The sequence below is a fragment of the Crocodylus porosus genome, unplaced genomic scaffold, assembly GCF_001723895.1.
Source record: "Crocodylus porosus isolate Cpor-Errol unplaced genomic scaffold, CroPor_comp1, whole genome shotgun sequence".
Classification (NCBI taxonomy): domain Eukaryota; kingdom Metazoa; phylum Chordata; order Crocodylia; family Crocodylidae; genus Crocodylus; species Crocodylus porosus.
Window position 1 is genome coordinate 74,801,917 of NW_017728943.1, and position 26,125 is coordinate 74,828,041.

Genomic DNA, 26,125 nt, shown 5'->3' on the forward strand with positions numbered 1-26,125 from the left:
CCTTTACTTATGGAAAAGAGGTTTACAAAGAACTACTCTCATCCCTGCCCTCTTTCTGTTTATGGATGCAAAGAAGGCCGTTGCCCTCTCCTTCCCATTCTTTATTATGGTCATAATCCTACATCAATTATTCCAAATCTAGATCCCCAAATGCTTGCACATAAAATGGCTCTGGATCTGCAATTCAGTCCCATAAAAAGAAAACTCCAAGGAAAAAGGAAGGGTGCAAGAGAGAAAGAAAGAGAGAGGTTATGTTTAGACTTGCAAGGCAATATTGGTACATTCCTATAGAAGACATATATCCTACTAAGCACTTACTTTCTGCTTAATTGTTGCCATGACATCCCGCAAGTCATGTGATGGGAGACACTGTTTCAAATATCCATCAAATTTTGGGTGGGGCATCAGTATATTCAACATTTTCCGTCCGTAAAACCTAGCATGGAAAGGAGACTAACTAATTAAAAAACATTTTACCTTAGAACATCACCATCTCATTCGTCCATCCGGGAAGCTGGCAGTGTTACAAGAACACATTTTTTTTTATGTTCCTCATGGGCAATGCACTTCGAAAGAACTTTTAATCCCGTCAATAGGGAGTGAGATTTATCTCAAATTGACATCAGTATACAACACTGCATACTGTCTGCAATAGGAAATACAGCAGGAGAGCAGTGAGAAAAGAAATAGTCTGGTTCCATAGAGATCTATTCATGAATGCAGGAATCTACTTTTCCTCCGAAAGACATGTGGGACACCTATAAATGTTAATAATAGTATCAGCTTGGTTCTCCAAAAAGGTTTTCATTTTATAGGATTCCAACGTGCTTTAAACAAATTACTGTATAGGAATTTTTTCATCACTGAAATGGAATATGTTCAACCACAGACCACAGCAATGCATGATAGTTTAGGACAGAATGTGACAAATACCATAACCAATTGAAACTGCAGGAAGAAAGAATACACTGATTCAGTGCTGTTGGAATGGGACCAGAACCATCTTATTCTTCCCACAAAAGCACTGGGGTCTTTCAGTGGCCAGGGCTTCAGCTTTACCCAACATTCAACAAGAGTCAAGGAAGTCATGTGCACATGTTGGCATCAAAGATAATTGTTGCTAGGAGCACACAGCTAATTGCAATCAATTAAAATAATGAATGTTTCATACAACATAAGTATTTAAATGTCTCTCCTTTGCCAGAAAACCCAGAAGAAACTGAGCATTCTTTAGCCAACATTATACTCAGAGAAATATTCTTCTTTACACTCATCTTACATTGCATTGCACTACATATAGTTTGCCATTTGCCAGCCACTCAGAAGAAAAGTTTCTGCTCCTCAGAGATGGAAGGGACATCAGTTCTTACCGAGTGTCTTGATTGCTGTCTTGAGCAAGCTTCACCAGTGTCCGGACCAGCAACTCTGTACTGTCTCGGGTGCCCGACAGAAGTTTTTCTGCTCCAATCTGTTCCACGACGGTTAGCAAGTGCTCGGCAGTACACCTTCGAATGAGGGGGTTACGATGACTGGAAGCAAGACATCAAATAATCAGATCACAGGAATGTAGGGCTGCAGAGGACTTCACAAGGTCATCTAGTCCAGCCCCTGGCTCAAGGCAGGGTCATCCCTAACTGAACTATCCTAGCTCGTGTCTGTCTGACCTGGTTTTGAAAACTTCCAAGGATGGAGATTCTACAGTGACCCTAGATAGCCTGTTACAATTCCTGACCCTCCCTCATAGTCAGAAAGTTCCTCTTGATCTCCAACATAAATTTCCCCTGATGCAGTTAGGAGCCATTTCTCCTAGCCCTGTCCCCTACAGCCACAGAGAAAAGGCCATCTCCATCCTATTTATAATCATTCTTCAAGTATTGGAAGACAGTTAACAAATATACCCCTAAATCTTCTTTTCTCCAGACTAAATAACCTTAATTTTTTTTAGCCTTTCCTCATAAGTATTGCTTTCCAAGCCCCTAATCATTTTCATTGATCTGAACTGGACTTTTTCTGAACTGTCCACATCTTTCTTGAACTGTGGGGCCCAAAACTGGACACAGTACTCCAGGTGAGGCCTCATCAGTGCTGAACAGAGTGGAAGAATCACTTCCTTTGATTTGCAGGTGACACTCCTGTTAATATAACCCAGTATGCCACTAGCTTTTTCTTGCAACAAGAGCACATTGTTGGCTCACATTGAGCTTATGGTCCACTGCAACTCCCAGGTCCTTCTCTGCAGTACTGCAGCCCCGTTGCTCATTTCCCAGTCTGTATTGGTCCATTCAATTATTCTGTCCCAAGTGCAGGACTTTTCATTTGTCTTTGTTGAATCTCATCTGGTTGATTCACAGATACTTCTGTGATCCTTCATCCCAAAAGTATGGCTCTCTATCTCTTGAGCCAAAAGACAATTCCTGTAGTGACGGGCCCCCTATTCCTTTCTCTGTGGATTAGGCCACTCCTGGGTAATATTATCCATTTATATACAAAGCCAATATATTACAGAGGATAAGAGGAGAATTCAGTCCCTACAAGCCACGTTGATACACAGGGTCTTTGATGAAATTACTAACCCTGGGAAGGAGGGAAGGGAGAGGTAATTTATGCCAGTTGGTAATTTTGGTAATACAAACACTGAGCACTAGTACTGTACCCAGACTTAGCCCATCGATTTGTTTCCTATCCAGCTGCCAAATGAATGCTCAGAGAGCCAACACAACAAGGGACAGTGCTGTGGTACATTCAACAGTGCAGCAAGTGTATTTTTCCTGGAGATGCATAAGACTATATGGCAACAGCCAGGTATTTTAAAGTTTTAGCAGCTGCAGAATGGGGCATATACCTCAGTCTCCATGGTCTCTAAACTGTCATTTATTTGCATAGATACCAACCATTTGAAAGCACCGGGCATCAGTTGCGTCAATGTAGTGAATCACTCACTGGACTCCCCAGAAATATAATTCCCCAGGACGATGTGCATCTCAGGACCCACATAATCTCCCTCCTCATAATGAAACTGATATTTTGGCAATGCTCAACTGTGCATTTTTAAGTTTTAAAGGTAATGATGGAGCTGTCCTCCTCTCAGAAGCTAAACTTGTGTGGTAGGACCCTGCAGTTTTTCCTGTAGATGCTCTAACTGCCCAGATTGCCCTCTCTGTTGCTTTTGTTATCGAAATTCTGATTATGCAGTTTCTCCCGGTGTCCTTGGGGTTAGGATTCTAAGCAAGTTAAGCAGGAATTGCTGTTGTTGCATTCCCTGGAGACCATAGAAAACATAAAATAGTCCTTTCCAATAATCTAGCACATCCCCACTGCCATACTATCTAAACAACATCGACCGACTCTGATAAAACAGAAGTCTTCCTGGTGTAGTGTACGGTCAACACTGCTAAGTGTAAATGGGATCTTGGTGATGAAATTCCCAAGAGCTGCAGAAGAACCCAGCCCAAGGGATTCCCCACTACTCTTTCTGATGGAGGCAAGCAATTAGTGGCAACAAAGATCAGACTGGGAGAACCACCTACTTCACTCCATTAGCCGTAAGGGCAGCCATTGCTCTTGCAGGGGTCACATTCCCCACCATGAGGCCAAGAGATTGATCAGCCACTTTCTGAATGAACTCGCTGGAATCCCCTGTCTTCTGGAGCAGGACCCGAACCGTCTCCTCCACCTCCTGGTCCATGTGCTTCTTCATGGTCCTAAAGAGCTCACCAAGGGTGCTGATAGCAAAGCGAGACACCTTTGAGCGGAGATTACTAACCTGTAGGAGGCAAAGTCATGAACAGGACACAAGAGTCATTTTAGGGAAAAAGGGATTGATTTTGATATCCAGAGGGCCACAGGAAAAGCAGACCCACATACCATTTCAAAGGGAAATATATAATCTACTGTTCTGAGTCAACAATAGGAAGCACAGATCTACCCCTGGCTCTGACACCAACTCTTTCTGTGGCCTTTGGCAAATCACTAAGAGCCCAATGCAGCATGATTGTTTGTGGGGTAAAGAACACTCAAACAAGTGCAGGCAGTACTGAGCCCTTGACTTCTCTAATTTAGCTTTTGATCTCCCTTCCAAAGTGAGTGTCCTAGCCACTGCTGTACTGGAGATAAGGGAGATGGGTAACACTAATTCATTCTCCATTCTGTGAGTATTGCCAAAGTCTCCTCCTGAAGGAAGCCTAAAAAATAAAATAATAAATAAATAAATAAAAGATTTTAAGAAAGACTGAAATAAACCATTTTGTATGTGTCCCCATTCCTCCCTTTCCTTTAGCCAAAACCAAGTTACTGAATCTGTATGAATTTGGAAAATAAGCTTGGCTGATCCCAAACTGCATCTTCTTAAAAATAAATGATTCACCAAAACATTTTGTCTGCCTCTGGTTCTGAAGATTAGTTAAGATACATAAGACCATTGGAGAATAATTGTTCACATGGGCCTGATCCTCCATGATGCTGAGGTCTCCTAATTCCCATTGAATCAGTGGGAGTTCAGCCTGGGTTGGAGCTGGGAGGGAACTAAGGACTTGGAATGGCTTTGACCCCCCAAACCATGCAACTATCACCAACCATTTGCAGGGAGGATTTTTTCACCTAATCATCCCCCTGTGCTTGAACTGTAGAAGTTAACCTCTAGTCATGAAGTTTAGAGCACTCAGCACTACTTTGGATTGGGCTCTATTGACAAAACATGGTCCCAAAGACTAGAACAGACAAGCAACTGGAAGCCAAAAGATTGTTTTTGAAAGATAAGTCAGCATTGTCCTTTAGCAGAAGATGATCCAGTGGTTCTATCCATCTTAATTCCTTATTTTACTGTTTTTTTAAAGTATAATACAAAAGACCAGAGAATATAACACCTGGACCATAAAAGCAACATCTGGAACAGGAATAAAACAAAAGAAACCCATGTCTTGGCAGCTGATCTTCTGGAAGAGAGATAGAGGCTCTTTCCTAGATGAATGGAAGAATGAGAGAGGCCCCTCAGCTGTAAAGTACAATGTGAACACCTCTACCCTCCCAATCCTGAATATCAAATTTGGAAGACGTGGTCTGAATCCTGAAGGTCTGAAACTAGATAACTAAAGGCTCAGTAGGTCTTAACACCACCACAGTCACTCAAACCCTGCCACAGCCCCCCAGACCTGCTCATGCCCCTCACTTCCCCCCACACACACACCTGCTGGTGCCCCTCACCCCACATCCACAGCCCCCTGTCCCCCCCAACTGCCAGAGCTATAGGACCAGGGACCCAGATCTGTAGCACCCTGCCCCTGACAGGAGCCAGCAGCTGCTGCAGCCTGGACCCACGCCCCCCAAATCTGTGTGTGGGGTGGGAGCAGACATGGCTGTCCACTGTGGGCTTGGGCTCCCACCCTACTGCCCTGCCCCGGGGCCTCCACAGCCTGGCGCGTGCAACCCAGCTCTGCAGAGAACAGTGGGGCCATGCGGACATCTCCTTGCCATTGTGAGCTTTGCACTGCTTTGGCAATGTGTCCCCTGCCTGTGTGGCAGCAGTGAGGGGCACAACCCTGTGCAGCTGCCCCCGCTGCTGCCACATGGTCAGGGGACACGTTGTCAGGGCAGCGCAGAGCTCACAGCATTAAGGCTGCCCCCGCCCTGCACACAGATCTGGGGGGCACAGGTCCCTCCTGCCACCCTAAGAGTGTGCACAGTGCCAGGGAGCCAGCCCCACTCTCCCCACCCCCGGACGAGCCGCCCATTCCACTCCCCATCAGGGCCCTGCGGCCACACATTGCAGCCCTGGGCCCCAAGCCCCAGACCACCCCAGCTGGGCAGCAGCCTCAGCCCCAGCGCCACCCAATTCCTCCCTCCCTCCCTATGGGGGGCATCAATCCCCACCCTCACTATCTACAGGAGCTGCCCTCCAGGCTGCCAGGGGCATATACATGCACATGGTGCCCCCTGCCTGGCTGCCCACCCTCCTCCTGCTCCCTCCCAGCCCCCTGGAACTCTGCCAGTCCGCAGAGAGCTCCCTGAAAAAGTGCAAAATATGTTGGTTTCTCTGTTAAAGTGAAAAATCCATGTTTTCCTTAAGTAAAGGGGGAAATCCATGTTTTTTCCATTTTTCTGTGGCAAATGGAAAACCTGGATCCCTGAAGGACCCGCAAGAAATAGGTACCCATCTTCCATGTCAGCAGCTCAGACATGCAGGGAGGGGGAAGAGAGAGAAAGAGTCAGTGTCTCACAAGGCTGAACATAAGGCCTGGGAGCCAAAGGCTCCCATCATCCTGACTGACAAGCCAGACTAGGATCTGGTAAATCACCTTCAAGAGGCCTCAGTCTCCATGTTTGTAGAATGCATAATGATAATCCCTAAATCAGCTGTTGTCAACCTGCTTAGACTTGAGGCCCACCTCAGAAAAGACCGGCTCTTAGTTTTCACTCATTTTTTTGACTGTGAAAAATAAGAGAACAGTTCTGTTGCAAAACAACTCAGAAAGACCACAACAGGCCAAAATGTTTTTGAGACTATGGATTCCTATTTGAAATCTCTGGGTTTATCTTGTGAATCAGCGCTGCACACCTAACAGCGCTAACATTGCACAGCACCCTGCAATAGCCATAAAAGGATCACAAGGCACCCCAGGGTGCCACTGCACCCTGGGTGAGAATCATTGCCCTAACTCAGAGATGATACATGCAAGCACCCACTCATGCCACAGAAAGATGTATGCAAGAGGCAAGGATTTCTTGGACTATTCAAGTTTATATTTACAGTAGCGACGAGTTAGAAAACTGAGGCCTGCGGGAGAACATCTTGCATTCGAAAGCTTATCTAATTTTATTCCAACTACATAGCTGATCCAATAAAAGATATCACCCTAAGAAATCCTTGCCTCTCAATTTCTAAACCATGACAGCTACAACATCATTTTTACACTACATCTGGGCATAGATTCCGTACATGTAGAGACAGCTATTATATGTATAAGTCTAGATATCAGAAACACAGACATATAGAGACAGAACTAAAATATATAGATAAAAGTGGAGATAAGGATAAACATGGATATCTACTCTTTACGCTGCAGGAGGCACAAGGGATAAACATGAAGAACCCATATCTTACCTCTCTGGTAACCGCCAATGAAACATCATGAATTCTACTAAGGAGGACTTCTGAATGGCAGGTAGCCAGACGGCGGATGCCAAAGAGTCCTTTCTCTTTCAGCTGCCTGAACAAAATAGACAAAGAGGAAAATATCATTGGTCCAGCATTGCATTTTGCTAAGCACAGTGCCAAATACAACCTGGAATTCAGCCTGGAAACTGAAACATACTCCAAAGCCCAACAACTGAGGGTTGAGAAGCAAATGTACTACATTTTCCAGAAAACTGCCTATTAACAAAATGTTCACTTAAAAAAAAAAAAAAAAAAAAAAAAAAAAGACTTTCTAGCCCTTAATAGCTACTCCGTGCGATTCCCCAGGGACGTAGCCTGGAGGAAGGTGTATGATTGATTCACTCGTTCCACATGATAGACTCCAGCCTTGAGAAATCTACAGATTTTCATGGCAGACTATGGATTTTCCATCTCCATTTGGACTCAGGAGACATAATTTGCCTCTCTCTCTTATAACCCCTATTGATGTTGCTAATCTGTTTCCTGACCTCCCTCACTGAGCTAACAGTGCCACCTCTTGATAAGCAACAAGAAACACAGTCTTCAGCAACAATAGCCCCCATCACAGCAGACCTGGGCTAGTCCTGCTCAGATTTGCAGTAGTGGAGAGTTAGAGAGGAAACCAGAGGAACAGAGGTGGAAGGGGAAGATGTTTAAGTAAAACCATATACCTGTGCTTATACAGCAAGGTACACTATGGTCCAGAAGAGCTCTACTGAAGTGAATGGAATCACTTTGGATATACTCTGATGAAACTTGGATCATAATTAGGCCCAGCGTCCTCCAGAGCTCATAGAAATTCTTCACCCCTGCTCTGTGTCTACCTAAATAGCAGGAAGTGGGGGGGGAAATAATTCAGGAGATCCTGGCTCCCTAATAAAAAAATTGCTCTCCTCATCCCATGCTCCCAAACCATCATGTAGAAAGGCTGCAAGAAGACCAGTTCTTGAGTTTCAATGCAAGAGGAGAAACAGTGTGGAAGTCCCTTCACCCCAAGCAATGCAAGTGATGGCTTGAGCCCTGTGCACAGACCTGTAATTTGGAGGTAAGGGAGGCTGCAGTTTTCCAAATGACCACCGCCCTCTGACCACAAAAGAAGGGAAGGAGACCCACTGCTCTTACCCACATTTGCAGCAGTGAGACCAGAAGGGAAGGTAACAAAGGACAAAACTCTATCTCCCCCAGCATCTTGAAGCCTTCCACATGCTAGGGCCAAAACCTGCTTCTATCTTTGTGACCACTAAAGAAGTGTTCACCTCCTTTGACTGGGAATCATGAGAGGGAAGTGATGCCTGGGGGGACACTGGTTTCTAGATGGATAATCTTGTGATTGCTCCATGATTTTACCTCTTCTCTGGAACTACCATTTGAGGCTACACAAAGATCCAAAAGAGGATAGCACCAAACAAGGTAAGCTAACCTGCTCTGCACCTACACAGCAGTACAGCTAGGAGTAGGAGACCCAGTTTGGATAATGGCTGGGGAGGTTTTTACTGCCTCATATTGAACGAAGAGGAAATGTATTGTGGAGGCTCTGAACACAGCTTTGGAGGAGACAGCTGCTGAGGGACATACAAGGAGGGAAGGGTAGAGATTTTCCTCACCAGTCATTGCTACTGAGCCACTTGAGTGCATCCATCATCCCCTGCTCTGGGAGAGAGAAGGGTCTCATTTCGGACATATCCCCACTTTCAGATTCCTCCTCCCACTCTGAAGAACCCAGAATATTTGCTGGCAGAGAGTTAGCTGTAAGTACAAAAATCAAATACGCTGACATAAATATGGTGGTGCTGGTCCCCATTCTATAGCAAAGGTTTCAGCCAAGGTTCCCGAAGGAGTCTGATTTTAACTCTGCCCCTCTGATGGTTAACTCCAGTTGCTGTTTGTCTGTGTCAGATGTCAGCAATCTCATTTTCATGAGTTTCAGAAGTTTCACATCACAAATGTTTACGCAACATGAACTCAAGAAAAGAGAAAAAAACATCCTCAACTCTTGTAAACTGGGGCAGCTTCACTGGCTCCAGTGGAAGATCTGGCTCATAGTTTTCCCAACATCCAAACTCTTACCACTTGAGTGGAAAGTCTGCAAATTCACACAGGAATTCATTTTACCTTGGCACTGGGAATGTAGGAATTTGTGTTTTTCATAGTTTTATGAGTCCTGTAAAGATTTTTGTTCTAGAGAGCTGTACATTAAATGCATGTCAAGAGTGCTGGGATAGAATATATTCATCATCAAATAGGGTTGTTTATAAGCTGTGCAAAAGCTTAGCTTTCTTCTGCAGATAATTTAAAATGTCTAACCCTTATGGTAGTGAAGGTAAGAAGATGAAGTAATGGCAAATGTAAATATACTAGACAACAAATTTGTTAGGAAACCCATGTGCCATCAGGAGTGTTAGAGGTAAAAAAAATCCACACCTAAAGATCTAGATGCAAGAAATTTTTGTCTTCTAAATGTAGATAAAGCTCTGTGTCTTCTAGATGGGTTGATTATAACTATCATATAAAACTTCAAGGAATAGTGGACATATAATTATATAGTGTCCACATGGCATGGAAGAAATCTAATACCAAAATTCAAGGATGAGATTTTCAAAGGTGGTCAGTCTAATCATTTTTGTAACTCTCATCCTAAATAGAAAAGGAAAAGAATCTTTGATGGCATCTGGATACAGACCCAGCCAAACCCTTCTTATCTTGCAATAGTTTATGAAATCCCATCATAAAATCTTCAGACAGAACAGATGCTTTCAGAGCAAGAGGGACCAGAGTCACTAGAAATTTCCCTTTGTCCTTTGTTAATTTACTGCAGAGGACAAACAGTTTGAATATCCCCATGAAGCTTTCCACATCTGTCATTGTATTAGGCTATAGGCTGTGAGCATAGCCTGTGTCCACTTCATGTGTCCCAGATCTAACCCCAAAGGCTGGATGTCTATAACCACCTCTAGCTGTGATAACATTATTGTATAATGCCATACCTGCAAACAACTTATTTCTGCTGTTCTATACAGAAAGACAATAAGGATAATCACTGAAAAGTCATGTAATGACACCGGAACCTTCTGGGGAGAGGAGGAGGTAACTTAGATCACTTATGTAAATAAGGGAATCCAGATTGGCTGCATCGGAGCTCATGCAAGTTTGCAGGATATGCACACACAAAAGCTTTTCTGAACATGCAAATAACATCCTAAAAGGGAGATGAAGCTGCAACAGCAGCAGCAAAAAACAATTAGACATTCAAAATGAATGAAGCACCCAAACCTGGAGTTCCACTAACTCCTTATTCAGGCAGACTTTCCCTGGGCTATATGAAGGCTCATTTCAGTGTCACTCAGCCTGGAACAACTCCTCTATGCTTACTATGAATTTATACTAGTGCAAATAAGAGCAGAATTTGAACCAGGGATCACTGGCATCCATGGACCAAAGCACCCTGGACTTGTGCTCAGACCTGCATCTTGTCTATGCCCTGTTCCCCACAGACCAAGCAAATCTCACCTGAAGAGTGGCGCAGGAAGCTGCTCTCATGATTGATGATGGGGATGCTTGGCAAAGATGGCCTGTTGACTCTTTTCTTTAAGGCAGCACCAAAGCTGGCTCTACATGGGTTGCTCATGCTGGGTGAAATGGAGATGAGCCCATTGGTATTAAGTGGGCCAAAGCCTGTGGAATCTGAAAGAGCCAAAGGCAAGTAGTCATTTTTTCCAGTGATGGACTGGATAGCTCAAAGCATAGTCACTGAGAATGCAGGGGCCTGAAGTCCTTGGTCCCCCTCGAGAAGAGGGCCGTCACCTGAAATGCGTAAAAATTTCCATGTCTGTCATCTTAGCGCCCTCCCCACTCCCAGCAAAAATAAGAGTTGGTGCCTGTGGCTAAGGGGTTGATACTGGGCAAAGGCGGGGGGTGGGGGTTGTTCTTTACAGAAAAGTACCACAGTACTGTCCATAAGAATCCAGACATAGAGGCAACACTATCATAAGCTGTAGCTCCAGGCATCGTAACATAGCAGTACTTTCTATAAAGGAAACTTAGCATCCCACTTCCTCTGTTCTAGCCACTGCTGAGATGAGCGGAGGATTTATGCCTCCAGGGGCTGTCAATCCAGCACTAAATTCACTTCACCAACTCACAGCAATAAAAAGTAGAGGTAACCTTGTAGAATACCCTTGGGCTGAGTGCTGACTTGCAGCTTTCCCTGCTGCCGCACTCCTTGGAGTTTGTGCCGCAGTACAATCAACGCTCGTCAGTTGCAATTAAGTCAGAGCCTGTAAGTTGTGCTCTAGTGCATATTTTATTTATATATAATATCAAAAATATATTTTAGATATATATTTTATCCACACACACACTTTACTCTCCCATATATGTATATGCAACATGTGAACTATTCAGACTTTCCAAAAACATATGCTTCTTGAGGGTGTTTCTGAAGGCAGGGTGATTTGTCTTCCTGTGTGAGCAAGATCTTCATATTTTAATTAGAAACATTTTTATTTAAATTCATCCAGGTTATAACTTAGTTATAAACTTTCTTTTGGACTCATTGGTTTTTCTTTGTCACAGCAGGCTCTGCTGCAACATGAAAGACATGCTGCAAAAGCCCAAGTCTGATCTGCATGGCAAAATGAATCACTGGATAAAGCCTGTGCTGGGGAATATGAGGTGTGAGCTCTGGTTCTGGCTCAGCCAGTGACTCCCTGGGTGGCTTTGGGTGAGCCACTCTATGACTGAGTTTCACCATCTGCAAAGTGGGAATAATTACTTTCCAGATTTGTTTGTGAACTGGTTTGAGATCTTGCATGAAAAGCACTATAGAACTGTTAAATCTTATTATCATCAGCAGCCATATTATTAAAGAGGAAGGCTACTCACATGGTTAGGTACTGACCAGCCTCCAGAGCTGTTAATCCAGCACTAAATTCACTCCAACTCAGAGCAGTAAAAAGCAGAGGTGACCTTGTAGAATATCCTGCACTGCCACAGACTTCCTGTCTAACTGTGAGCAAGTCACTTGGAGTCAGATCCAAGTGTCCTAGGCCTGACATTAGTTTCTTGCTCTGTCACTTGCTCTCTCACTGTGCAGGAAAGGACTCTCGCATTTCTTTTTGCACACTGGCCTATCTGCAACTTGGGGTGGAAACTGACAGGTGTTGTGTGGGCCTATTCCAGCCTTGCCCATTGCCTGTTTTTTGGGAATTCTCCTGGGCTGTGGCAGGCAGTTGTGATTCAAGCTCGTACAATCCCACATACAATCCAGCAGGCTAAAGAAAGCTTGTAACCCAGGTCTCCCACTTTCTGGGCAAGCACTCTAAGCACTGGGCTATTACATTAATAGAACCTCCTCTTCCTGCATGTTTCTCATGAAAGTGGCTGTGCCTTATGTTGAATACAGTACTTTTGAGGAGTGTCAGCATGGTCAGAGGGCACCTATTGGAGTGGCATCCTTAAGGGACTTCAGCCCAAGAAGTGCATAGTTTACCTATCCCAGGTGGCACTAAGTAGAAGGTGTACCGACCATTCAAATCATACATTAGGGCAACAGTTATGGCCAATTCCAATATCAGAATCTAAAGTACTTAAGTATTTCGGGGCCTGCAGCACATGACTTCTGAGGAGAGGCTGCAGGACCTGGGGTTATTTAGTCTGCAGAAGAGAAGGCTGAGGGGGAATTTGCTGGCAGCCTTCAACCCCTTGAAAGGTGGTTCCAAAGAGGATGGAGCTTGACTGTTTTCAGTGCTGACAGATGACAGAACAGAGAGCAATAGTCTCAAGTTGCAGCAATGGAGTTTTAGGTTGGATATTAGGAAAAAATCTCACTAACAGGGTGGTGAAGCACTGGAATGGATTACCTAGAGAGGTGGTGGAATCTCCATCCTTGGAGGTTTTTATGGCCCAATTTGACAAAGCCCTGGCTGGGATGATCTAGTTTGGGTTGGTTCTGCTTTGAGCAGGGGGTTGGACTAGATGACCTCCTGAGGTCCCTTCCAACCCTCATTTTCTATGATTCTGTGATTCAAAGTAAGATTTCATGACAAAGTATTGTGTCTGTAGTTAGCCTGGGTTTTTGCTTATCACATTTCAGATGCCTATGTGCTTTTTTAGATTTTGCCTTTACCCTTTTCTTCCCATTCCCCATTTGTTAGATAGGGAAAATAGACTTGCTCTATCCTACTGGGGTTTTGAGAGGAAAAATCCATTATGGAGCATGCTGCACTCAAGAACTACAGTAATAGGGATCTTTATGAGCACCTTAAACTATGCTATCTGGGATAGCTGGGACCCATGATCAGCCACCCTTGGGTGAAAGTCTCTTTCTATGGGTTTCTCAGACTGACTGCATACTGAAAGGAGCTCCTTCCAAGCACACCAGAAGTAGAGAAATGTAGTGGTCCCTATCAGGAGATTTGAACTGGGGTTAGATAATCTATGGACAATGCCTGTGGCAATGATGATTGCTTCTCCAAAGAGATCTTCCTGACCTACAACTCTGATTATAAGAATGGAATATAGTGACCCTAAACCATAGGCACTCACACTCTCTGTATTTACTCACACAGTGTATTTGAGGTACAACATGCTCCCAACTTTTGTGACAGAATTTTGCACTCTACACAGGTGCCGATGACTACATATGGTACAGGCCAGAGGCATGTAGCAGCCACTTACCTTCCTGAGCAATACCCCCAGGGTCCACACTCTGAAGTTGTTCCCGGAGCTGCAGGGACCTTTCCTTTTCCTTGTCTTTCTCCCTCTCTCGACGCAAAAGCTCCATCTCTTTCATTTGCTTCTGACGCAATTTCTCCTGAGCCGACTTGGAGATGGTGACATGGATCTGGACACAGTGGGAATATATCATTATCGTTTCATAGATGTTAGGGGCTGGAAGGGACCTTACAGATCATTGGGTCCAGCCCCCCTGCACTTCAGCAGGAAAGACTGCTGCGGTCAGATGACTCCAGCAAGATGGGCGTCAAGATGCAGAGGGACATAAACACTCAGCACTTCACACTGTCCCAGCAGCAGGAATGCTGTGGTGCAATACCACAAAATTACTTATGGTTCAGCCTACATCCGAGTACGTTTAGGCATAATGGGTGCATACAGATGTGCAGCTTCCAGGTCTAACTCGTGGCGATTCATAGAAATTGCCATGAGTTAGACTGATCCTTCTGACCCAACAGACATTAGCTATTGGATCAGAAGGGTGGAGGATTGGCTCCAATTTGGAGTGGACCCAGGGAGAGAGGCTATGTCTTCTCTTGGCTCTTTCCTCGGTTCTGGCTCCACTCTTGCAGCTTTGCGGCCGTCTCTGAAGGAGAGCGGGGAAAGGCAGGGACCAGTGGTTGTTTTGGGGTTCTCAGCCCCACTGGAGTGTATGGGGGGGGTGGGGGAGGAGATGGGTAGACTGGAGCCCACCCAAGGTGAGGGGCTCCAAGTCACCCACCTCCCCACTCCAGAAGGGCTGAAAAAAAATCCCAGAAGGGACCTTCCTCCCCTGCCTTTTCCTCCTCCCATCCAGAGACAGCAGCTCAGGCCAGGCTGCTGTTGCAACTGGAACAGACAAATTAATGAAGTTGCTCTGCTTTGGAGCATCTTCATTTGAACCCTCATACAATAAGCACTAATTTGTCAAGTGATCAGGGTGCTCTGCAGTCATGCTCTTCTGCTTTGGCACAGCATTAGAGCACTTTCAAGGGGCTGTTTGCATGACAAATGTCATTTCCATCTGCACCCAACTTCTCCCACATACAATTAAACTAAAAAAAGAGGTCTGGTCAAATTTAGAGGTATTCATTTACACCTCTGGAGGTCTAAGTGGCTGGAAAGTGAATAGATGGATTATACCTTGAAACAAGAAATGCAGCCAGCAAAAAGGTGCATGAAAAAGCAAGCTCCCTTATTTATTTTTAACCCTTTTAATTAGTTCCCCTCAGTGTTGCCAGATTTGAAAAATGGAAATATCATGCTGGAAACTTAACATGATTGTACTTAATGAAACATTATCAGATGTTGCCAAAATGAAAGAAGATGCAGATGTAAGTGCTTTTTTCACCCCTAATATGTGATCTATAAATAATAGCAAATATTTTGATCCTTTCACTCGCTGCCACCCCTTAGAATTTTAGTATCTCAGTTGGATTCTGTCATGTTTGCTCCCCTGTGCTGCTGTGCACCCGGCTTTAAGAGCTCAGGCACAAGCTCTCCATGTACATGAAAGACCGTACACATGGAACAAAATGCAAAGGCAATTTAAGGCCTTCTGAAGGCAGAAAACTGACCACACATGAATATTTTCTTCTAAATGCAAGTGCGCTTTGGATTGCCCTGAACACGCATGCTTTGTGCAATGTTAGGTGTGAGAAAGGACTCTTTCAGTATAAACTAATTGCCATTAGCCAAACAATGATCTCTGCATCTCCTTTTTCAGTAAGAGCACACAGGCAATGTATGACTCCTCAACAGAGTTCCTTTGGGGCTGGAATCTCTGCAGAGGAGGTTTAGCATTTTCACAGCTATTTATCATTTATATTTATCTAGTGCCTGTGATCCCTAATATGCTAGGTGTGTATAATCAAAGAACCAAAAGGCCATTCCCATATCATAGAAATGAACACATACCCTTCCATTACTGTCCTTCCAGTCATGGTCCTTCAAAAGCTTGGGACCCAGCAGGTGACCTGTCTCCTTGCCCTGGCTGAGGGAGAGTGTTGTCAAAGGCAGCAAAGGTTCTGGTGCATACCCAGTAGGCTTCATGCCCACAATCAAGCCATTCTTGGGAGCAGCTAAAATGGGTGCCGAAGTTCTGAATCCTGAGGAATCAAGAACATATACAGATCTCAATGGGGAGATTTATACACTAGCATCCCCAGGCTGCTCAGATAGTGGTTTAGTTCTTCTCCTTTAAAAGTGGAATGTCTTTTCAAGTCCTTGAAATACAAATCTAGCAAACAAAGTACAGGGCCCAGTCCTCAGCGCCTAGCAAACAGCTATTTGCTATAAAAGGGTGCCAAGGAAAATTTTCACTCCGAAAGAGCAAACATTTTCCTCTATCCTCCCATCTCTTCAGACCTTAGCAAGGCATCTTTCTTTTCTCAGTTGATAATGATCTGTGTTCATCTGACCCTCTTACCTTCTGACAACCATAACTTTAGGTACAGATGCAAAAAAAAATCGAGGTTCCCTCCTCTTTATAGGAAAATGAAAAGGCTTTTTAACAGAAAAGTTTTGGGCTGCTGAAATATAAACATATAAAGAGCAGTGTCCAGAAAGCCACAATCAACTTCCCCGTAGTGAATTCATTATCAAAATTAGCAGTTCTGCCCCTGAAATTAGCACCTCTCTCAACCAGCTGCCCTGAGGGATGAGTGAGAAAGTTTCCTGTTAATGTGCTATAGCACAAGGCATTCTTATTCTCATTTACTCTCCATCTTAGCTGCTGAGTTCAGAGACTCAATCATTCCATACACTACTTCACAGATGATAGTTAACATCATGGGATAAATCAACAACAAAAAAAGGAATCAGGAATTGGTTTCATTAAATGATCCAGTCAACAACAAAAACAAAGATTGGTTGACCTTGCAGTTCATTGCTACCCTGAAAAGTATACCTATGCAAAAAATGTCAGCTTCTTACTCAGCAAATAGGTCCCTTGTTTTATTTAAAGTCATATTTCCATATTGCCATCAAAAAGAGTGGTCACTACCATTTACTACCCTTGCAGAGCTCATACAGCTCTGGAAGAATAAGCTGGATTCTAGTCCTTATGGCACACCAACACAAGTGTTCTAAACGCATGGAAAGCAATCTAACGAGGCTTGCACAGGGGTATCTGACACGCTCATTAAACTTACAGAGCTGTTCGTTCTAATGAAGATGCATGAGAGAAGAATAATGCAGTCTGCCTTTCAGACCCCAGGTTGAGTTTAAAGGTCTGGCCATTAAGGGGGAAACAGATTTTTAATAGCAATTTAAGCACCTGTGATCAGCAAGGCAGACATGAAACCCACTCAGTGTTAGTTTTCCATATTCAATATTTAGAGTAAGACCTCATGTCAGAAGGTTGACATATTCAGGTCAGATAAGTAGTGCATAATCTGGATCTTTCTCCATGTCCCCTGGGGCCATAAAGCTGAGCTGGAAAAATCGCAAGGAGAACCTGTCTCATGGGGTTTCTGCTTCATCAGTGCACAAACAAGCAAAGCTCATCTGGCTGTTTTACAGCTTGACAAAAGGCTCCATTTGGGGTTCATCCCAATTCTAAGCAAGGATTCTGGGGAGGTAGAAAGGGCAAGCAGGGGCATTTCTTCTGGTCTGACACAGTTTCTCTCTTTCTCTAGCCTTCCATGGTGCTAGAAGCCATATGAAGAGATACACATTGGATGGTGTAGTTGAGATGAGAGTCGATGGGATGATTTTGACTTTGCTTATGAGCTTTGGGGGGGTGAATGACTCAAGCTCTGCCAATGAACCGAGGAAGTTAAGCCTCATTCACAGTGGGCAAAGCCACATCACTGCCTCCAGAGCAGCTGGGCAAATTTTCTAAAGTTCCTCCCCTCTACTAATAAAGAATTACAGAATTTTTTTGGTTCCCCCCTCCCCCCCCCCAAATCAGGCCTTTGCCTGTCCCACATGAACTGGGATCCTGATGTTTGTTCCGAGATAAAATAACCGCACATTTGTTCGGGGTTTTTTACATACCCAGAGATTTAAGAGTCTTTTCCTCAGTGCTGCTGTCTGGACTGGACCTTTAAACAAGCAAGTAGAAAAAAAAGACACGAGTAAATAGAGGAATACAGACCAGCTGAATGAAAGTGGGTTTTCTTACCTGAGCCACCATGACCTAGCAGGAAGTTTAACTCATAGACCTCACATTCTGTTGGCAACCGCTTTATAACAACCATTACTTCCCTCCATTGGTAAATTTACATTAGAGGCAAACCTGTTTTGACTGAAACCACTGGATCAGATCCTTAGCTTCAGGCTTTCTGTACCCAGTTTAGTTCAGGAAGGAGAGGCATCAAAGCAGGTCACCAGCCATTAGGCAGGTCCAAAGGCTCAAATAAGTGAAGCTACATTTAAACTGGTGTGACAGAGGAGAATCAAGCTTCATCTGTTCAGGAATGAAATCAGATTATATTCTTCTCAAAATAAAATTATTCTCCACATTGATTTGTGGATATGAACCTAGCAAGGATAGTCAGGTGAGTATTGTAATGAAGTATATGCATTGCAGCTCCAACCACTTTTTATTTATTGTTACATCAAGAATACAACTGACAACTAGATTTCCCTAAGTACAGAAGCCAGACGTATAAATGGATATCATCCTATCTATTGTGCATATTAATGTTTTAAATTATTGCCTACCCCGCTGCACCTGAGATCTCAGAGCATAGTAAAAATATTAACAAACAGAGCCTCCCAACTTCACTGATTAACTGTGCAGTGAGATGTAGGCAAGTATTGGAGCTCTCATTTTACGATGGGGAGACAAAGGCCCAGAAGTATCAAAGCCTACCTCTACAGGAGAGGCTTCTGCCTTTCACAGTTAAATATCCAACTGCTGATATATGCCCTGCAAATTATTGTAGGTACAGATGTCTGCAAACCAAAAAGTGCCTCAGAGTTGGAAAACAGACTCAGGCCCACCTGAAGCTTGGTTCACAAATGTCTGGCCCAAGATTACAAAGTGAATTACTGGCAAACGCAGAAGTAGAACCCAGAAGTCCTGGCTCCTACTCCTAATGTCCAACCACCATACCATGCTTCTGTATATATGGCATAACTTTTTCATGATAGATGTACGGTGCACAGCATGTATATTTTGGGAAGCTAGCTGTGAAAATAAAAATCTCTTTAAATAAGATCTACATGAAAGAAGTTATAATGAACAGGAAGAAGATCCTAGGCAGAGTTTTACCTTATCTCAGGAGAGTCTTCTGCAGACAGACTCACTGGATCTAGTTGCTGAGCACCTGGAAGAGGCATTGGAGTAGTGCCAAGGTCTCCATTGGCTGGTCTTGCTGATTTAGGGATAGGGGGGATCAGAGCAGCTCCTAAAGACTTCTTCATCTTCTCATCATTGCACTGCAAGTACTGGAGGGAAGCACGGCAATGGAAGAGTCCAGGGCCCAAGAAATTAAAGTTCAGATTAAACCAGTACCCTTATCCATGATCTTACCAGTAACTGAATCCTACTTTGTCAGCGTGCAGAGGCAAGTAAGGTTTAGGGGCAAAGGCTGCTGAGATAACGTGAGCACTGACAGGAATTCATTCTGTTGGGCTATTGAGAAGATATCCTTACAGCAATGTATTGGAGGCAGAGTGGCTAAGGCATGAGCAGGCCAGAATGTAACTCACTGCAACAGAAAGTGCACCTTTTCTTTCACAGCAGAGAGTGGGGGGGAGAGAGCCCTTACTTTCCACCAAGAACTGATAGCATCCCTCTGCCCAGCATCTGGGACAGGGGAAGCAAAGGGAAAGCAGCAGAAATACCATTGTTCCACTCTGCTTCCCATCTGTCTATGCATCTTCACGTTGCACATGCCTGCAGCAGTCTCAGAGCACCCTCTGCCTGCCTTAGCACATGCCTGCCATCTCCCTGCTTAGTCGGCAGAGTTTCTGGGGTGTTCTTGCTCTTTTAGCCTTTCTGACAGCAGTGAAATGAATTTGGCTTGCAGTCCCCTGGCTGTATCTTGAACACCTCTCAAACATCGCTGTCTTCCATCCAATTTTCTACAACTCATTTCACATTCTGTCAAAGCCTGCTGCTCTAAAGTCCATAATTTTTCTATTACTGCCCTTTCCGCAGACCCTCGTCAGCGTTCAGCCCAGATAATAATGGGATCTTGGGTCTCTAGTTGCTCTCCACCTCCCAGCTAATTTATCATATCTGGCTCATTGTCAGTTATTAACTCCAAAGCAGCCTCTTGCTTTGCTGTTGGTACAACGTTCTATGTAAGCAGACCCTCCTGGCCTATCTGTCGACCTAACAGAACTATTTTATTTGGGCTGGACCCCCTTTTGGATCATCTGTATCTTGGCAAAGACTGATAGGAGGGAAGGGATGGAGAGGGAGATATACATGCTGTGGTTTTCCCATCAGTCGCTTCATGGTTAATGGCACTCCAGAAAACCCAATCAGGGTACTCCAGGGATGGCTTCGTCCCTATACCTAGATACCTGCGATCCCATCTGCTAGCCTTCGATAGATTTCTGTCATTTGCCAAAATATTTCCTAATCACCCTTCTTCCCTCATCTCACAAGGCAGAACCGAAATTTCTGCAACTGCTGTCAGCCCTGCAGGACCACATTTGAGAGATGTTACAGATGGAGCCATCCACTTGGTTCTAGTCAGTTGCCCTGGTGGCAGCCCACTGAAGGGAACATAGCTATACTAAGGCCACAGAGAACCTAATTTGAACTCTAGGCACTTTATCATAGGTGATGATGCTCATGACAGAAATAACTCATCTGAACATGTAGATTCCAAGTTGAGCCTGCAGGGACAGTCCCCACAGCAAATACCTTCTTGCATCTAAATTGAATCACTGTGAAATAAAAGTCATTTGGTTTGCAGTCCATCTCTGCTGGATCTTTTGCACTTTTAAAACAAGGAGGACCCACGTGGCACACATTTATGAACAGGGTAGGCATATGCAAAGAGCTGTACTGACCATCTAATTTGTTGCTCCTCAGCAAATACCCTGAGGACCACTAGTGAGTTCACACATTAGTTAAAGGTACATTAACCTTTGCAAATGCAATACAGAGGCTAAGATTTTAGTAACTAAACTATGCCATTCTTGGACTTCTACCATGATCCTGAACTTTTAACAAATTATATGAATATTTTAGATCTCTTGCCTGGTATGTAATAAAGCACAAAAGAAATCCAGTCAGGTATGTTTTAGTTTTCTTCTGCATATTTACCTCCTGGGAAGCTGGCAGCAGCTCAGCGCAACTGTTGCTACTGCTCCAGCTGTCTGTGCTATTCTCCAAGTTTTTTTGCTCCTTTTCATTTGGTCTATTGGCCTCTGGGGAGGTTGGGATACTCTGAATGGGAGGCATGGGCTTGGAAGTTATCAGCAACCGTTGGGAAGCAGATCTGGAAACAGCTGGCTTCAGGGTAGCCCCCTTAGGGTCACTGGAGTCAGACAAACCTGCAAAGCAAACATATATTTCACAGATTTTTAGGGTCAGAAGGGACCTCAGTAAGATCATTGAATCCAACTCCCTGCCCTGGGCAGGAAAGAGCGCAGGTGCTTGTCCAGTCTCTTCTTAAAGTCCTCCAGGGTAGGGGAGAGCACCACCTCCCTTGGAAGCCCATTCCAGATTCTGGCAACCCTTACTGTGAAGTTCTTTCTGATGTCCAATCTAAATCTGGTCCGTCAGTTTGTGGCCGTTTCTAGTCACCCCCAAGGGCGCCCTGGTAAATAGACAATCTCCTAATTCTTTGCTGCCCCCTGTAATGAATTTGTGGATGGCCACAAGATCACCTCTCAGCCTTCTCTTGGGGAGGCTGAAGAGAGCCAGGCCCCTCAATCTCTCCCCATAGGGCCTTACCTGCAGGCCCCTAACCTTCCAAGTAGCTTCTCTTTTTCAGAGGAGGGCAGCACTTTAGAACAAAAGTAACTGATTTTGAACTCCCAATGAGGTAGTTTTCTCAGAAACTTGTACCCAACCAAAGGGTAAGAATTGTGCTTCTTTGAACACATTCTGGTGGAAAGCCCACAGCCATCTGCAGCTGAGGACAGTCAGACCCTGGCATTCCCAATGAGATACCCAAAGGAACACAAAGGTTCTCTAGGATCCCCTCTCCTGTTTGAAAGGTGAAAGATCTGGAACCACATGGATTAAGACACGTCATACACCAAAATTTTGCCTCCTGTGGAGCAACAGAAAAGCTAAAACAGGTGAATGAAACAGAGCAAGGGAGGAGGATTAGGATGCCAGGTACAAGGTGAAAGGACAATCCAACCAAAGCACTGGCTCCAGAGTTGTAAAGCTTCATTACGTCAAGCAGTAATATGTTCAGGGATGAGCACTTGTCTTTTTTTCTTTCCAGAAACCAGATCCTTCTCATTTGTGTCCCTCCAAAATATTGCATTTGCCTTCTCAAACAGGATCTGTTTAGCCAAGCCATGTACACCCAGGACATTGCTAGAACTTGAGTTCAGCACTTATCAGTGGCATGGAAAGGTTTCATATCATCAGGGACAGCAGACAAATGCAGTTTTACCTTTAGGTGGTGCCAACAGGCCTTCAGACATCCTCCTCTTCTTGAGCTTATCCTTGATTTGGGAAGTCTCCATGGCTGCACTACTCACCTCCAGTTCTCTGGGATCATGTTTCAAGGCTGGACAGGGAATCTGAGATGCATCACCTGGGGCTGCAGTGTCCAGATGCTGAAGACTGCTCTGGCTGTCCCAACCTACCAGAGGGGAAATGGCCCTGAAATAAGGTGGATTCCCATCTCCACCCCATATACAAGATTGCTTCTTCATCTGAGCATTTAATACAGACTGAAGAGAGACTGAAAAACCAAATGGAAGAGAAGGGTTGAGCAAGTCAACCTCACTCTTAAATCAGTCAGTCTATTCTGGGCAGCTGTTTTATTCTAGTTTCATAAGGTAATTGATTTTTAGGTTGGGTTCAGATAAAAAAAAAAAATAATGTGAATCTAGTACCTGGATTGTCTGGCCTGGAAGGAGAGAATAAAGGCACCAGCTCTAACTATGAGTGGGGAATACCATCTTAAGGTCCTTGGCTACTGAGACTGAGAATTGGGATTCCAGCAGTGGTGCTGGTTTTTGTTCATAGGAATCCAGACACATGGTCTGAGAATTAGGACTGACTCCCCTAATCATTGAGCTTCTTACTATTTTCTGGCTGGGCTTCAAGAAGAAGGAGGGGTGATTACACCTGTGCTCAGCAAGCCCCTGCGTCTGAAATGAACATATAGACTTGTCGTGGCAAATGAAGACTAGAAAGATTGATTTGGACAGCAAAGCTGTTAGAGCATCCCTCATCCCCTGCAGTCAGGTTTGGAGGGTTGGGTTTCCATTTGGCCTGGACCATGGGTCCTTACCTTCTTCTGCTGCTGTCCATCTGCTTCCACATAATTGCAAATTTGAATCAACACTTCCCCCTCGCAATGACCTGCATCTGGGTTTGACTTTGGGGACACTCCCACAGTACACCGCAACAGGGGCCTGGAATTTAGCTATAAAACAACAACAGGAAAAATTACACAAGCATGTAGCATTCAAAAAAAGAGGAGGAAAAAAAAAAAAAAAAAGACTGTTCCTTTTCATGCATTATAGTCAGATACACCAAGCTAAATCTAGGGACCTGGCTCATGCAAAATTCCCTTTGGATTCAGTCCATCTTATCTAGCTTGGCATTTATATCAAGCTAATTGCTGTGGTACCTGACTGCCTTGTAAAATTACATAAATCCTTGTTAATGGTCTGCCCAAAGACCTAGGCTTTCTCTCCTCTCCTGGTGAAGGGGTAGCTGAACCTTCAAAATGTGAGACTTTTACAAAATTCAGTTTGGAGGGAGTTCACAAAACAAGTTCCAAAATTCTTTGTGTCTCCATGATTTAAACCTCAGATGTTCCCCTCTCCCCAAGAGAGATCCTATTAAAATAAAAAAGACACAGTTAATAACTCATATGTTTCTAGCTGGGAAAAGGATCTGTGCTCAGTTAGAAGTGGAAGTTGTATGTGACAAACTTCTTTCCATAATACAAATTATTCATTCAACTGTTCACCCCTGTCCCTTACTTCTCCATTTCCATCCCTTCTAGTTCCAGAAAAATGCTCTCTACTATCTTTTCCACTTTTCATCTCAAAGATTCCACAAGACAACATACACCCAAGTAAAGTTCGAATTAAGCTTTCCAAATCCATGATACCATGGAAGGTACAAAGTCTGGAAAGATGCTTCCCCATTGTTCATCTTGACCACCATTTCCCATCCTTCCCACATCCCAGGTCAGGCCTAAATACCCTGACATTGACAGGCATTGACAGCCTTTTGAGAGTACAAAAAGGCTGCCAGACGTACCCAGTATAGCCAGAAGCCCTACTGCCTATCTTGCCATATAGAGTTTGTACATGTACCACAGGCATTGGTGTTTGTGAGGCAGGACGCAAGCCTTTGGGAGTTAATTTCCTCTGGGCAAACGCTGAGCAAGTTGAATAGCAGGAAGCCCCATAGTGGAGATGTTTTCTCTGCAAAACTTTACTACCTTGAAATACCACCTCTGTAGAGCCTCTCTTACTCACCTTTGGCTTTTTTCCCCCCTGCTTCCCCCTACCTCCTCCCCTCAACCCGCCTTTCCTGCTTTACCTTTTGTTCTCCTAATTTCTACCTATTTACATTCTCACTGACATCCTGCCACACTTGTAGCCTCTCTCATTCCTTGGAGTCTCAGAACAGCAGAGACGCCCTATGCCTGATGAAGGGCAACTGCCTGAAAGCTTGCTGAGAACTTTTTTCCAACTACTCAGTTGGTCCGATAAAAGATATCACATCTACTCAAAGAACCTTGCCTGCCATGGTCAAGTCCAGTCTTTTACCTGCTGTGAAATCCCCATAGGCTGCCATGAGTGTAGGAAAACCTCTCTTCAGCTGAGAGGCTGTTTGCTGTAGTGCTCCGCACTCAACCGGCTGGTAACAGTGGCCGTGATACTGGCTTCCTGTAACATCCAGAGGCCTGCATGGAAAAAACACCACCGCCACTAACACAGGTGCCAAACTTCATTCCCTTGAGAGTGGCCTAATAATATTCTTGCTTGGCACATGTTAGAAAGCTGGCAAAATCAAAGAAGAAGGTAAAAACCACAAGCCCAATGGCTCAAAGCCATATTTGAACTGCACATTCACCACCTGTTGGCAAACCCTTTTGCAAGCAGTTTGAGTACTTCTGAAGAAACTGTTGTCAGCAGGTCCATATCTAGCCTATGGGGTGAGGAGAAAGGACAATACAGAGGCAGGGTGTTATTCCTGGGAGGGTTGAAGTAGGAGCATCCAGAGAACAGCAGAAGCAATTGTTATTAAATCTTTGAAATAAGGGCCCCAATTTACATCTACGTACTGTAATTGCACTGCAGCCTTGTATCGAGGCTTATTGCAATGCAATGTAAGGAGAGGTTTAGAGGGCTATGTTGATTAAAAATTAATTTAACTGAATTTTAACATCAGGGAAAGGTGCCCGATTAACTACCCTCAAGTCTTTTCTGTATCTAGACCCTGGTTATCAAGCTTCCCTCCTTCCCATACTTCCTGTCTATCCTGATTTAGAATGAGGTCTGTCCTGATTTAGAATGAGGGAGTAGATCCGCTTTCATGGCCCATTCATGCTGAATATTTCAGCTAGAGCTCAAACCGGAACCCCAAGTCTTTTGAATTCATCAGCAAATAGACAGAAAAACTGCCATTAAACAAACGAATGAACATTTACAGTGCCCCCCAGCAGCATTTACTGTACTTCAGAGTAAGAAATACTAGGCAAAAGTCAAATACCACAACACAGTCAATGCTGGCTTTTATTGGAGACAACTGTATGTACATGCACAAAAAAAATACACCACATATGCACTCACACATGCACATTCACATAAACACACACTTCCTAACATTTCAAAAGTTTTAGGGACAATACTGGAAGAATACCAAAGCCCAAGGCTAATAAATGCTAATAGTAGCCTAAAGGCTACTACTAATTCAAGGCTAATAAAAATCTGCATTTGCAAATTACATTTAATTTTAGTCCAATTCTTTCCTTTACAGATTTCATAGACATTAGGGCGGAAAGGGACCTCGGAAGATCATCGAGTCCAGCCCCCTGCCCTGGCACAGGAAGTCAGCTGGGGTCATAGGATCCCAGCAAGATAAGCATCCAATTTGCTCCTGAAGGTGTTCAATGTAGGTGCTTGAACCACCTCCAATGG

The 26,125-nt window shown here is 44.2% G+C and overlaps 1 protein-coding gene across 1 annotated transcript in view; it reads right to left on the reverse strand.

Moving 5' to 3' along the window:
* The window catches only part of FAM179A (family with sequence similarity 179 member A), a 40,053-nt gene extending 15,159 nt beyond the window's left edge, over window positions 1-24,894 (reverse strand). The window contains 15 exon segments of the mRNA XM_019549591.1: window positions 319-436; window positions 1,371-1,529; window positions 3,528-3,763; window positions 7,097-7,202; window positions 8,755-8,896; window positions 10,658-10,831; window positions 13,826-13,991; window positions 15,779-15,969; window positions 17,861-17,907; window positions 19,083-19,274; window positions 21,094-21,325; window positions 22,405-22,596; window positions 23,254-23,388; window positions 24,752-24,824; window positions 24,826-24,894. Coding sequence (XP_019405136.1) covers window positions 319-436; window positions 1,371-1,529; window positions 3,528-3,763; window positions 7,097-7,202; window positions 8,755-8,896; window positions 10,658-10,831; window positions 13,826-13,991; window positions 15,779-15,969; window positions 17,861-17,907; window positions 19,083-19,274; window positions 21,094-21,325; window positions 22,405-22,596; window positions 23,254-23,388; window positions 24,752-24,824; window positions 24,826-24,894 — 2,232 coding nt within the window.
* Between the last annotated feature and the right edge of the window lie 1,231 nt (window positions 24,895-26,125).